The sequence below is a fragment of the Saccoglossus kowalevskii genome, chromosome 20 (genome assembly GCF_978046115.1).
Source record: "Saccoglossus kowalevskii chromosome 20, keSacKowa6.1, whole genome shotgun sequence".
Classification (NCBI taxonomy): domain Eukaryota; kingdom Metazoa; phylum Hemichordata; class Enteropneusta; family Harrimaniidae; genus Saccoglossus; species Saccoglossus kowalevskii.
The window spans coordinates 3,249,388-3,265,309 of record NC_140660.1 but is presented as its reverse complement, the minus strand read 5'-3'; the positions used below and the strand labels follow the sequence as shown (position 1 = coordinate 3,265,309).

General features: G+C 34.3%; 1 protein-coding gene across 1 annotated transcript in view; it reads right to left on the bottom strand.

Annotated features, from left to right (window-relative positions):
• Window positions 1-15,922, bottom strand: part of LOC102806314 (uncharacterized) — a 78,380-nt gene that overhangs the window by 47,743 nt on the left and 14,715 nt on the right. Inside the window, exons 3-8 of the mRNA XM_085494636.1 lie at window positions 10,166-10,324; window positions 9,225-9,460; window positions 8,756-8,861; window positions 5,266-5,384; window positions 3,617-4,904; window positions 3,182-3,439 (exon numbers count right to left, since the gene is read on the bottom strand). Of these exons, the coding sequence (XP_085350762.1) occupies window positions 3,182-3,439; window positions 3,617-4,904; window positions 5,266-5,384; window positions 8,756-8,861; window positions 9,225-9,460; window positions 10,166-10,324 (2,166 nt within the window). The remainder of the gene's footprint in view (window positions 1-3,181; window positions 3,440-3,616; window positions 4,905-5,265; window positions 5,385-8,755; window positions 8,862-9,224; window positions 9,461-10,165; window positions 10,325-15,922) is intronic.

Here is a 15,922-nt window from a genome sequence, read left to right as displayed (position 1 = left end):
AATATCCATAGTGTTTACGCATGATTACCATGGTCTATTCATTCACAACATATTCACAGGAGTCAATATCCATAGTGTTTACGCATGGTTACCATTATCTATTCATTCACAACATATTCACAGGAGTCAATATGATACCAGCTGTCAGTTACAATCCATCGACACTGATATATCTACCTATACTGAAGACTCTACCCAAATAGAACCATACCAACAATATGATACCAGCTGTCAGTTACAATCCATCCACATTAATATATCTACTCTATACTAAAGACTCTACCCAAATAGAACGATACCAACAATATAATACCAGCTGTCAGTTACAATCCATCTACATTAATATATCTACTCTATACTAAAGACGCTACCCAAATATAACGATACCAACAATATAATACCAGCTGCCAGTTACAATCCATCCACACTGATATATCTACTCTATACTAAAGACTCTATCCAAATAGAACCATACCAACAATATGATAGCAGCTGTCAGTTACAATCCACCCACACTGATATATCTACTCTATACTGAAGACTCTACCCAAATAGAACCATACCAACAATATGATACCAGCTGTCAGTTACAATCCATCCACACTGATATATCTACTCTATACTGAAGACTCTAGCCAAATAGAACCATACCAACAATATGATACCAGCTGTCAGTTACAATCCACCCACACTGATATATCTACTCTATACTGAAGACTCTAGCCAAATAGAACCATACCAACAATATGATACCAGCTGTCAGATACAATCCATCCACACTGATATATCTACTCTATACTAAAGACTCTACCCAAATAGAACCATACCAACAATATGATACCAGCTGTCAGATACAATCCATCCACACTGATATATCTACTCTATACTGAAGACTCTACCCAAATAGAACCATACCAACAAGTCATTGTCAATGACACGTCCCCGTTCCGTTCATATTTGAGTGACATATACATTCAAAGCAGATCATGACCGAAATGCACCTGCATATGTACAACACATTGTGCTAAATCTGAACAAAATCCATCCATGCATGACTGAGATCCGGTTCTGGAATTGTGAAAATACGTGATTTTGATGCATTTTCGGCCTTAAAATGGCCATCATTTCGCTATTGTTAAGCAGATCATGAAACAAAGGCACATATCTATTTGTGACATGATGTACCATGTGTGTGTGAAGTTTGAACTTGATCAATCCAGACATGTCTTGGATACGGATCCAGAACTGAATTCTTTAACAAAATGGCCGCCAGTCGGCCATTTCGAACTTGATCCGAAAAAAAAAAAGACGTGCATCAAGGTCCTATTATGTTTAATGTATGTACCAAATTTGAACAAAATCCATCCATGCATAACTGAGATACGGGTCCGGAATGGTGAAAATGTGCGATTTCAATGCATTTTCGGCCTTAAAGCGGCCGCCATTTGGCTATCGTTAATGAGATCATGATACAAATGCACATACATATTTGTGACATGATGTACCTTGTGTGTGTGAAGTTTGAACTCGATCAATCCAAGCATGTCTCGGATACGGATCCAGAACTGAATTCTTTAAAACAAAATGGCCGCCAGTCGGCTATTTCGAACTTGATCCGGAAAAAAAAATGACGTGCATCAAGGTCCTATTATGTTTAATGTATGTACCAAGTTTGAATGAAATCCGTCCATGCATAACTGAGATCCGGGTCCGGAATGGTGAAAATGTGCGATTTCAATGCAGTTTCGGCCTTAAAGCGGCTGCCATTTGGCTATCGTTAATGAGATCATGAAACAAATGCACATACATATTTGTGACATGATGTACCTTGTGTGTGTGAAGTTTGAACTCGATCAATCCAAGCATGTCTCAGATACGGATCCAGAACTGAATTCTTTAAAACAAAATGGCCGCCAGTCGGCCATTTCGAACCCGATCCAAAAAAAAAAATGACGTGCATCAAGGTCCTATTATGTTTAATGTATGTACCAAATTTGAACAAAATCCGTCCATGCATAACTGAGATCCGGGTCCGGAATGGTGAAAATGTGCGATTTTGATGCATTTTCGGCCTTAAAATGGCCGCTATTCGGCTATCGTTAATCGGATCATGAAAAAAATGCATGTGCATATGTCCCATATAATGTGTGATGTATGAGTGAAGTTTGAACTCAATCGGTCCATGCATGTTCGAGATACAGGTGATCACGGACGCACGGACGCACGGAAGCACGGACGCACGGACGCACGGACGCACACAGGGCAAAACATAAGTCCCCGTTTTCGGACTGCGTCCGAACGGGGACTAACAATATGATACCAGCTGTCAGTTACAATCCATCCACACTGATATATCTACTCTATACTGAAGACTCTACCCAAATAGAACCATACCAACAATACGATAACAGCTGTCAGTTACAATCCATCTACACTGATATATCTACTCTATACTAAAGACTCTACCCAAATAGAACCATACCAACAATATGATACCAGCTGTCAGTTACAATCCATTCACACTGATATATCTACTCTATACTGAAGACTCTACCCAAATAGAACCATACCAACAATATGATACCAGCTGTCAGTTAGAATTCTTCCAGACTGATATATCTACTCTATACTGAAGATTCTACTCAAATAGAGCCATACCAACAATATGATACCAGCTGTCAGTTACAATCCATCTACACTGATATATCTACTCTATACTGAAGACTCTACCCAAATAGAACCACACCAACAATATGATACCAGCTATCAGTTACAATCCATCCACACTGATATATCTACTCTATACTGAAGACTCTACCCAAATAGAACCATACCAACAATATGATACCAGTGATCATTTACAATCCATCCACACTGATATATCTACTCTATTCATGTACATTTCTGATACATCTATGCTTTACACTAAATACTGCATCTTATTATAAATACAACTGAACTACACAGCACCATCACGTGACACTGTTGAATTTATATTCATGATACAAACACCACAATAAAAGGGCATGTCCAAAATGATGAAAAAACCAGACAAATGGAGGGTATCACATGCAATCCTGAAATTGATATGGAGAATCTGAAACAGACTTGCAGGGAGAAAGTCACACAAGTCATACTACAAGCAGTAGTAGTATAAGAGTGTAGTGTAATACATATATACCTTCAGTATTTATAGAGACGGTATAACCAGCAGATGTGTCATCTTCACCTTGTATTCTACAATAGTATATAGTCTGGGGTTGTAATACACGATCCTTGTAAGAACCAGTCTTATCCTTCACAGTTTTGATTTCAGTCCAGTTAAGTTTATCTTCAGATCTCTTAATAAACCCTGATGTCGCTTTACCCAGGTCCCACTCAATAGACACACAACCAGATTTCACATCTAATTTGGTGATGACAGGTTGGCAATCTTCTCCTGAAAAAAGACAAATACAGAAAATTACAGCAAATAAGAAATAATAGTTGTTAAAATATAAACAAATAATTAAAATTATTCTTTATATACATAAACATAACTATTGATGAAATGAGCAGAATTCACCATAACATAACTGCCTTTAATTATAAATATCAATCAAAACAAAATACTAACCTGAAGATTCCCAGAAGGACCAATCAGACATGATAACTTTGCTTTTGTACATGCATCTATCTTTACTACGGTCAACACAACCATCATCCATATCCTTCCCATCAGGTGTAATCTTTAATACATCATGTTTATCACATGGACACTTCAAACATGGTGTGTATGATAGACCAGGGTTGTATCGCTTGATAAGGATATTCAGGCTGTCTTCCACATACTTTCTTACTTCTGGACCATAGGATGATTGTAATTTCACAGCTATGCTTCCTGCCGGTTCTGTCTTCACTGTAAGGGTGATGTCAGATTCTCTCTTCGACATGATGAGGATATGGTTCCTTCCAATATCAAACCAGGCGTCATTATAGAATAACTTGGCTTCTCGCCACTTCTTGATGCATCTAATAACTAGCTGGTGGAACAAGCCATCTGGTAAATATTTAAAAGCAAAGTGGAGGTATAGAGTAGGACCTGATGTACTATGTAAAGGTGACAGAAAACGATTTTCTGGTTCTGATTCAAGAAGGCATGCCATGTAGTATTCAGTGACCTTTGACCCTGATTCCGGAGGACATGGGTAAATGATATCATACAGTTGAAATAGTCGTAGTAGGATGTCTTTATCTTCTAGTCTGTTGTTCTCCTTTAGAACCCAATCTACCAATTGGACATCAAGTTTCCCGTGAGTGGTTAACTTGTCATACAGATTGCGAATGGTTTGTCGGAGAACTTCCTTCTGCTTATCAGGGAGTTCTGGTATGTGAGTAATGAAAAGTCTCAACAAGTCAATGAACCACTGTGGACTGATGATGACATTATTACGAAGGTCAGGATCATCTGCAAAGTGTAGGATATCTCGAATGCTGTGGAAAAATTTCAGCACGTCATCAACTTCCTGTTTAGATAAAGACATAGATTCACCAATCTCATAGACCTCAGCCAATTTCATTACTGGGCGCAGATTTTCTTCAACCACCTTTTGATTCAGTAGAAGCTCGAACTGCAACCAGTTAAATGAAACTTCATGACTGAGTTGACAAACAAGCTCCTTTATCTTATCTTTGAGAGACTGCAAAGCATCATTTGGGTTACCGCCTGGTGAAGGTGACTGCAAAGCATCACTTGGGTTACCATCTAGTGAAGGTGACTGCAAAGCATCACTTGGGTTACCGGCAGGTGAAGGTGACTGCATAGGTTTGTTGCTGATAGGAATTATGGGCCATGCAATGTGTTCAGCAGCTTCCATAGTTCTCAAGAAAGCTTCTAGTTCCTCTTTTCGTTGCTCCATCACGTCCTGAAACATATCATTTGAAAACAAACCATAAATTCATGATATTGTAACACCAGAAACAATTCATGTTTGACTACAAGGAAATGACAATTAAATAGACACTGGGAACATGTCAACAGTGCTGTTAGGATAATGTGAAGTGTCTGGGCAGACAGATTAGATCCACACAACAATATGATTCTTCTTTTTGTTACTTACAAGAAATATGTTCACAAACACAAACAAGCCAAATCAGAGTAGATGATGTGTGGATGTATGGATGTGATAACGGTGAATATACAAAAATGATCAATGTACATTGCAAGGATGAATGTAATTTTTGCTGTGGAAGATATCATTTTAAATAACAGATAATACACATTACCTTTGATATTAAATCAATTTTTGTTCCAATAACAATGACATTATGTATTATGCTTCCCAAATCTTGGCCTTCTTTAGTTGTATGTGAATGTATTGAATTCATCCATCCATGGATATACTCTGAGAAATACAACAATTTATAAATATGAGATTGAAGCTAATAAGTTGATGAATTTAAGGTTACAAATGTCACAGAAAATAATTAATACTAAATTAACCAACATCATGCATGTTATGTTCGTGTGTAATTATGAAGCATATACCAGGACATGAAAAAATACAGTTAATTTTGATAAGAAAAAACAGGGAAAGACAAGTAACAAAGACACGTAGCTCCAGAAAAAAATAATAATATAAACATTACTTTTTTACTTTTTTATATTTAGTAAAATGTTTTTGAAATATTTGAAACACAAAAAAATGAGGTGCATTGGTTCCATTTTGGTTTATCAGTTGGTGAGAGGTTCATCTTTGAATGGCTTTAAGAGTGTGTATTATGTTAATATGAAATATTCACACTAGATATGTGTAGTTCCCCTTACAAGACTTATTACAAGACAATTTATTGAATATTTATGAACAAGTTATTTTATCCATTTCACATGCATACAAATTACACTCTTATACAAAAAGTTTATTATCCACTTGAAAATGTGCTGACATGAAAGCAAGCTTTGATCTATGTAGGTCAGACTTTCACTTTGCCCATCTGTTCAACAACAAGTGGATAGAGTTCTGAAAATGTGCTATAATGAAAACAAGCTTTTATCTATGTAGGTCAGACTTTCACTTTGCCCATCTGTTTCACAACAAGTGGATAGAGTTCTGAAAATGTACTATAATGAAAGCAAGCTTTGATCTATGTAGAACAGACTTTCACTTTGCTCATCTGTTCAACAACAAGTGGATAGAGTTCTGAAAATGTGCTATAATGAAAGCAAGCTTTGATCTATGTAGAACAGACTTTCACTTTGCCAATCTGTTCAACAACAAGTGGATTGAGTTCTGAAAATGTGCTATAATGAAAGCAAGCTTTGATCTATGTAGGTCAGACTTTCACTTTGCCAATCTGTTCAACAACAAGTGGATAGAGTTCTGCAAATGTGCTATAATGAAAGCAAGCTTTGATCTATGTAGGTCAGACTTTCACTTTGCCAATCTGTTCAACAACAAGTGGATAGAGTTCTGCAAATGTGCTATAATGAAAGCAAGCTTTGATCTATGTAGGTCAGACTTTCACTTTGCCAATCTGTTCAACAACAAGTGGATAGAGTCCTGAAAATGTGCTATAATGAAAGCAAGCTTTGATCTATGTAGGTCAGACTTTCACTTTGCCCATCCGTTCAACAACAAGTGGATAGAGTTCTGAAAATGTGCTATAATGAAAGCAAGCTTTGATCAATATAGAACAGACTTTCACTTTGCCCATCTGTTCAACAACAAGTGGATAGAGTTCTGAAAATGTGCTATAATGAAAGCAAGCTTTGATCTATGTAGAACAGACTTTCTCTTTGCCCATCTGTTCAAAAACAAGATGATAGAGTTCTGAAAATGTGCTATAATGAAAGCAAGCTTTGATCTATGTAGAACAGACTTTCACTTTGCTCATCTGTTCAACAACAAGTGGATTGAGTTCTGAAAATGTGCTATAATGAAAACAAGCTTTGATCTATGTAGGTCAGACTTTCACTTTGCCAATCTGTTCAACAACAAGTGGATAGAGTCCTGAAAATGTGCTATAATAAAAGCAAGCTTTGATCTATGTAGAACAGACTTTCACTTTGCTCATCTGTTCAACAACAAGTGGATTGAGTTCTGAAAATGTGCTATAATGAAAACAAGCTTTGATCTATGTAGGTCAGACTTTCACTTTGCCCATCTGTTTCACAACAAGTGGATAGAGTTCTGAAAATGTACTATAATGAAAGCAAGCTTTGATCTATGTAGAACAGACTTTCACTTTGCTCATCTGTTCAACAACAAGTGGATTGAGTTCTGAAAATGTGCTATAATGAAAGCAAGCATAGATCTATGTAGGTCAGACTTTCACTTTGCCCATCTGTTCAACAACAAGTGGATTGAGTTCTGAAAATGTGCTATAATGAAAGCAAGCTTTGATCTATGTAGGTCAGACTTTCACTTTGCCAATCTGTTCAACAACAAGTGGATAGAGTTCTGAAAATATGCTATAATGAAAGCAAGCTTTGATCTATGTAGGTCAGACTTTCACTTTGCCAATCTGTTCAACAACAAGTGGATAGAGTCCTGAAAATGTGCTATAATGAAAGCAAGCTTTGATCTATGTAGGTCAGACTTTCACTTTGCCCATCCGTTCAACAACAAGTGGATAGAGTTCTGAAAATGTGCTATAATGAAAGCAAGCTTTGATCTATGTAGAACAGACTTTCACTTTGACCATCTGTTCAAAAAGTGGATAGAGTTCTGAAAATCTTGACTGCTTCAACTGAGTGCGTATTGAACATTGTCACTCCAGTAAACATCCAATTTGCCCACGTTTGGAAAACCAAGAGAAGTACTGAAGAGCAATTAACACAACTAGAAGAACTCCAAGTTTTCAGATTGTGGTGTCAAACCGATTTTATTTGTTTTTGTCGGCGTGCTAGCCGCCATTCACTGCCATCTTGAAATGAATGCTTCACCCACCAAATCTGGTAATATCTAAATTATGCCAATTTGTGATGTCAGTGACAAGTTTCAACAAGTTTATTGTTTATTTCCTGGCTTTCGCTATTTATACACTCCCATATTATATTGTAAGCAAGCCTAGGTTCATAGTAGTGAACTAGTGTTTAAGAAGATGTGACAAGGAGTGGTAGGACAATTCCTGGAGCATTTTGATTTATTCGAGACAGATGTTTTTTTCATCATAATCAATACCAAAGTGATCCAGCAACACTCACTTGCAATCCTGTTGTCATTGGGCAACAAAGTGAAATTTTGATGTCTAACTAACTCGGAGATGGAAGCAGACATGCACATGCTGTGACAAGCTAAGGTGCAACATAACTTGTTACACAGTCAACAACAACACTGCACAACTTATTCATGAGTGCAGTGGGCATACTATCATCTGTAAAGGGTCTGGTGCGTAACACAATGCAGGAGACATATTCTGTGACGTAGGGACCAACAGAGAGGTTCGTTTCTACAGAGACCATAAACAGCTCAATGAGTGCTTGAAAGCCCTGCTGTGATGGACCATTCCCTAAAAATGTCTGTCAGGATGCCCTTCATTTTACCGTGTATCACTGCAGATACAAGAACTTTGATTGAAACCACTCATTAACAGATCAAATGATCTGAAAACACTATTTGTCTCGTTTAGAACCTCTATACAATACACATTAGTGTAAGTGATTGATTAATACACAACGGAACTTGTGAGATTGCATTTTTTTTCCCAAATTCTGAGATATATTCTGATCAATATCTCACCACAGGCAATGATGAGTGAGTACCTAAATTCGTACCTCTCAAAGTCTTCTTTTTCCCTCCAAGATTATAGGGAACTACATCATCAAGTTTAAGAGACAAATCAACTACGAGGATATAAATTCCCAGCATAGCCATGAACATCTAGAAAGTAATTCAAAATATATTATATAAATATATAAAGACATCAGTAAAAAGATTGTATTGAAATGAAATTTAACCATTTTGAAGTCTCATTTAATAAGAACCATGTCATTCATGAAATATATTGAAATAAATGATAATATTTGTTGTCACCTGAGTGTGCATGCTAATCAGGAGTGGAGTACTGTTTGATTATAAAATTAAAAAAAAATGCTATAATGGTATACTATATACACTACATGATATGATGTCAGATATAGGTATATTAATGTGTAATTGAGATAATACAAAGAATACAACTGTTGTCTGAGAGAAGGGTAAATATTTTTGTAAAAATAATTACTGAAAAATATAATGACTGACCTGATGAGACATTTCATAGACTTGTTGTCCTGCAAAATCTAGTAGGGTGACATCAAAGTCTACTGCATCTGTGTTTTCTACTCGTCTTATACGTTCATCAATACGTCTTAGCTTTTCAGTTCTTGATCTATCAGCAGATGCTTGCTGACTCTCTTTCCTATCTAAAGGAGCCGTAATCGTACGTGATATGCTTCGAGTAGTATGAATACCTTTATTTCCGGATTCATCACTTCGTGCTAGATTGATAAAAAAATATAAAAACATGCAGATGGTGTGATAAGTGATGATCAGAGCTCAAGCAAATTGAAGAAAACAGTTTTAGTAACTTAAATGCAAATTGGTGAGTCTGTGAAGGAACTAATTAGTGTTCATCTCAGAACATTTTTCTAGTATTCTTGCTTATCATAAAGCTTGCATTTTGTTGGTCTTGCATTTTTTCTCATTTCAGTTTATACAATCAAGTCTTAAGCATCCACTCATTCTGTAAATGCTGATTATATACTTACATTCTTGTCATGGTATCTTCACTATAACAATTAGATTAATTAGCAAATATGCCAGGGTAGTCTGATCATACACTAAAATAGCCACAATTCAGCCATTTTCGTGTCGGCACAATGAAATTAAATGAGCCTAATTATGTGAGGTATATGTGTAAATTGTAAATGTGATTGGAATATACATGTCTATGTGCTTATATGTACACACACTTATTACTGTTATCTCTGTCAAAAGTAACAGTTGTGTACATTTGCATATAACTGGTAGCATTATAGAGTATTATTCATTTCCCGATGCTACTATGATTTGTTCTTGTGTGTGTAATGTTGTATTGATATGTAAACATACAATATTAGCATAATATCAGTATGTACTTAATTGAGTCATGAATAAGTGAAATGTACAGATGCAATATGCAGTAAACATACACAAATAAGTACCTGTATGTTCAATTGACCAGTTGTCTAGATCTAAAACAAACATATCACCGCCAACAGTAGTTTTGTATATCTCATCAAATGGCTTGCCAACTAAGTTTGATAGTGTCGAAGTTTTCCCCGAATAATAAGCTCCAGCCATAGCCACATAAGCACGGACCACTACAAAATAAACATGGTAGATTATATAGTTGTTGCTATGGCAACTGCAATTGTTATCAACTTGTTATACAAACCATATATATACCTAAAAATGGCACTGGTTGCATGTCTCTACCTGTAACAGTGCTGCAGATAGAACAGTTATGCATATTCAAAAGGTTAATAACCATATATGGTCCTCTAATATGTTAGTTACATCTCTTGGCAAATATCTTTAATATTTTACTGGTAGCATATTCATTTTTGTAGCAGTGCTCATGAAATTACAGTTATACATATTAATGTTGAAAACCAAGAATAAGTTAATGATGAGATGTTTACAGAAACTTTTCAACTGTATTCTAGATAGTGGAAAATTTCCTGCAACCTGGAAATCTACGATTCTTGTTCCACTACACAAATCAGGCGACAAATTAAATCTTGGTAATTATAGAGCTATTGCATTAACAAGTTGTCTCTCAAAACTATTTACTGGCATAATGAATCAAAGATTAACCACATACTTGGAAGAAAATAAATTATTTACCGACATGCAGTTTGGCTTTAGGAAAGACAGGAGAATGACAGACGCAATTTTCCTGTTAAAAACAGCAGTTGAAAAAACAATTTATAATCAAAAAAAGCTTAGAAAGAACTCCCATGTGCTGAGAGTATTGGACACGCATTAAATATAATTCGAAATTACTTAGCTGAAAACTAATTATGCAAATCAGAAAATGAATATGAACAGATTTGAGTGTAAAACTAATGAGGTCTGCGCAATGTAACAGAAAATCTATGTTTCCAAGTTTAATTGAAATGTGATTAGAACCAAACAATTAAGAATTATTATGCTTATTAGGGAATTAATATGAACAGATTTTTACCCCAAACTAATTAGGTTTGTACATTGTCCTAGAGCATCTTTGTACTAAGTTTCATTGAAATGGAATAATTAGTACTTTAGATGTCAGAGTGAAAGCTTAAAATTGGTTAATTATGCAAATTAGGTAATTAATGTGTACAGATTTTAACCCACAATTATCCAGGTCTGTCTATTGTCCTACAGCATCCATGTACATTCATTGGTATGTGATGTTTAGTACCTGAGATATCAGAGTGAAAGTTGGTTAATTATGCAAATTAGGTGATTAATATGCACAAATATTTACCGGAAACTAATTGGGTCTGCATAATTCTAGATTCATTGAAATGTGATGATTAGTACTTTAGATATCAGTAGAAAAGCTGAAAATTAATTATGCAAATTTGGTAATTAATATGCACAATTACATACCTTGAGTATGTAAGTACCAAGTTTCATTGAAATGTAATGCTCACTACATATATCAAATGCTGAAAATTAATTAATTATGCAAATTAGGTAATTAATATGTACTGATATTACCATAAAAACTATCAGGTCTGTGCAGTGTCATATGACATCTATGTACCAAGTTTCATTGAAATGTGATGATTAGTACTTATATCAAATGCTGAAAATTAACTAATTATGCAAATTAGGTAATTAATATGTACTGATATTACCATAAAAACTATCAGGTCTGTGCAGAGTCATATGATATCTATGTACCAAGTTTCATTGAAATGTGATGATTAGTACTTGAGATATCAGTAGAAAACCCAAAAATTGACTAATAATTATGCAAATTAGGTACTTAGTATCCACGGATCATTACCAAAAACTAATCAAATCTGCGCATATGTTCAGAGCATCTATGTACCAAGTTTCATCAAAATCCAATGAGTGGTTGTTTAGATATCAATGGAACAATCATGGAACAGCTAAAAATCAGCTAATTATCATGCAAATTAGGTAATTAATATGCACGGATTTTTACCAAAAACTAATCAAATCTGCGCATATGTTCAGAGCATCTATGTACCAAGTTTCATCAAAATCCAATGAGTGTTTTTTTAGATATCAGTGGAATAGTCATAAAACAGCTAAAAATTAGCTAATTATCATGCAAATTAGATAATTAACGAGCATAGATTTTTACCAAAACCTAATCAAATCTGCGCATTGGCCCAGAGCATCTATGCACCAAGTTTCTTCAAAAAACGATGTATGGTTCTTGAGATAGCAGTGGAACAATCGGACACACATACACACATACAGACACACTAACTGCAAAGACTCCCATTATGTGCTTCGCACATGGGAGTCAAAAATCTAGCAGTTTGAAAAAAATTAGTGTAAATAGAATTTCTGCCAACAAAAATTCAACAAAATAAAGCTCTAAAATAATCACTAAAAATACAAGATTAAAAGAAAACTCCATCACATGACAAAATGGACAAAACTTTATGGTTGACATGAAAGCAATCTGTATGATGGTTGGAGAAAATTTAAAAAAAAAATATGATTTGAACAAAACAAGTTAAAAATAATGATAAAAAAATCACTAAAAATAGAAAAATGAAGAAAATGGTACCACATCAACAAGCTACACAGATGAGCGGCCTACGTACTTATAAGCTAAATATGAACTCAATCAGACTGAAGGTTTTTGAGAAATTGCAAAAAATGTCAATTTTTATCTTTTTTGACCCAATTTGCAGAATTAAAGACTGATCTATGAACAAATTTCAATTTCTATCCAACAGGGTACCTTCATACCAAAAATCAGACCAGTGGTTCTGGACGTAATGCTTAATGCATTAAAAAAAAATTCATGATGACTCCAAACCGAATGCATACTCAAACAATAAACTTAGAACAATAGAATATTTAAAACAGAGTTTAAATTAGAAAACTACCTAACTGAACTCCAAAATATTGAACTGTGACTAATTCTGACAAAATTCAGATGGGGAACCACTGCCTCAAAATAGAAACAGGCAGACATACTCACACTGCAGTGGAAAAGAGAATTTGTAATTTCTGTACCAATAACCAGATTGAAAATGAATATCATTTCATAATGACATGTTCAAGATACCAGACACAAAAGAATAGCTTATTTATTTGACAGCAGAGAAGAAAGTGCCACACTTTAAAAAAATTGAAAATGAAAACAAATTCATAATGTTATTAAACAACAAATAAATGCCTATCCCTTTGGCACAATATATTAAATTATGTATGGAAATAAGGCAGCAACACTTCCCCTAAATTTATCGCAACAACATTATTATCATTATCTCATTTTTTTTATATTCTTGTTTTCACCATTTAATGTAGATTAATATACACATTTTTATTTGGCTTTTGTTGCAGTCTTTGTTATTATTTTAGTTCTAAACCATTTTATAGTTGTAATTTTGTTATCGTTGATATTTTGAATTAATCCGAGACGTTTAATTTTGACATTACGGTAACTCTTTTACATACATGTACTAGCCCCATGGTTATTCTGAGAACTGCAACTTGTAAGCTTTGACTATTATAGCTAATCAAGTTTTTATATATGTGCCACTGTAACAATCATCATATGTGTAGATGCTAAAATACAAGCCACATCCACAGTTGTAGCCTGACATGTAAGTATGGGTGGCGCCCTCACCGGCCGAGTAGCGTCAGACCCCACTTATGCCTGACAGAATAGTGTACGTCTCGTCAATCAATCAAGATCAATACTGCGAATTTGCAAATTTTAAGCCTTCTTGCAATGAGTTTCAATGAATATTCATATTGGTAGCCATGGTAACACTGTACAGAGGGCGCAACTCACACGACCTTGTCAGGGTACAACTACAGACTGTGTCTTTCCTGTGAAGACACTCACTTTTAATCAGGGAGACAAATTGTGTTTACATTGTTGAAAAAAATCACAAATTTGCCAGCACCTTATCATGCATTATGTTAACAAACAAAGAAACTCACTCACTGTCACTATCTGACATTCCTGCAATTTGACCGGTACTGACAACAAATCGATGGGGGAAGTGAAAAACTACATCATTCTGTCAGGCATATGTTGGCTTTGGAGCAATGTGGTTGTTGCATTGTATCATTTGTATCATTGTATCTAATACAGATTTTACAGTATTATGCACAACATTAAATCAACACAAATCAGGTCTGTGTCAGAGCACAAACAATTGTGTGTGTATGAAAACAGTTTTGAACGGTTTTATCAGACTATCTATTAAAAATACATTTAAAATCGGCTTACTGTATGCAGATTACCCATGAAAAATGAGCTTAAAATTGGTTATTTGATGCAGATTAGATATTTATGTAAGGATTTCAACTAAGAACTACAATTAGGTTTCATAAGACTCCAAAATGTAGCCATTCTAAAACTACAATTTCGTATTAATTATTTGATGAATTTTCATAATTTATACCGGTTTAAAAAATTTGATTGCTAGCATCATTCTTTGGTTCTCCAAAATTACATTCATCACAGATTTCTTTTCTTGGACCAATGGTTCAGGACTTATTTAAGCTAGTTTTTGTGTTTTATTTTAAGTTTGATCAGTTAAGATTTCACCATCATATGGTATTCTAATTTTAAAACTAATTATTTTAATTCTGTGTTTTATAGCTATAAAACATTGTGAAAACCTGAGGGATTGTGTTTCAATAGAAATTTTGGTTTTCTATCAACAAATGTTTTGTGATTTAATCAAGAATTCACTGTAATTTGAGATTCTATTTTTTTTAATTTAAGGTATGTGGTTATGAAACACCTATGTACAAAGCTATTCCTCATTTTTTTTTTTTTTTTTATTTTTATTTATTTTTTTATTTTTATTTATTTGTTGAAAGGAATGGAAATTAGAAAATTATTCATAGCAAAAAATTATAAGCACAGATTAATTGGTGAGTTACATCACCATTTTATGAATGATTGGTAAGATATTTAAAAAAAATAAAACTGTAAATATGATGTAAATTTGATAATTAATGGATATTCTGAACCATGCATAATCCCAGAGAAATTATGTCATAAGTTTCATTGCAATCAGAGAGTGGTTCTATATCAGCGAGTGGAACAGATAATAAAACAAATGTGGTCTACCAGTAGATTTTTTTTAGCTTATTTTTTCCGATAAAATAATTTCTTTGGATATTACAAGAACATAATAATGGACTAACTACAGATTAGAAAAATGATTAGAGAAAAGTTATTTGCCATGATATTAACTCATTTTTTACAAAAAAGTTCTAAATCTCAATAAATACCATTCACTAAACAAAGGAAAATACAAGAAGTGACCATGGCTAATTTGCAAGGAAAGAAAAGTGGAAATAACCTACCAATCTGTTGACCTTTGTTGAAACATCACTTCAGTCATGCTCAAGTTCAAGAACACAAATCAAAAATGATGACAATAAAAAAAAAAAATTCCAGAGGAACAAATGAAAACAACTGATGGGTACATTATACCAGAGTCAAATCATTAAGAGAAACTATGATATACAAGAACACAACTGTTTAGGGATGTGACATGAAGAATAATTTTTGATTTAAATACAATTTTTGATTTCACTTACAAATATTGGTATGTATAAAAGGTTGCTGGAAACACAGGATATATTTTACTTGGCCCTAATTCTAAATCAGAGTTAGACTTTCAACTACAAAAACACTATGCATGTATCAAGTTTTGAGCAAACTGTTGTTATAAAAACATAAATTCCCT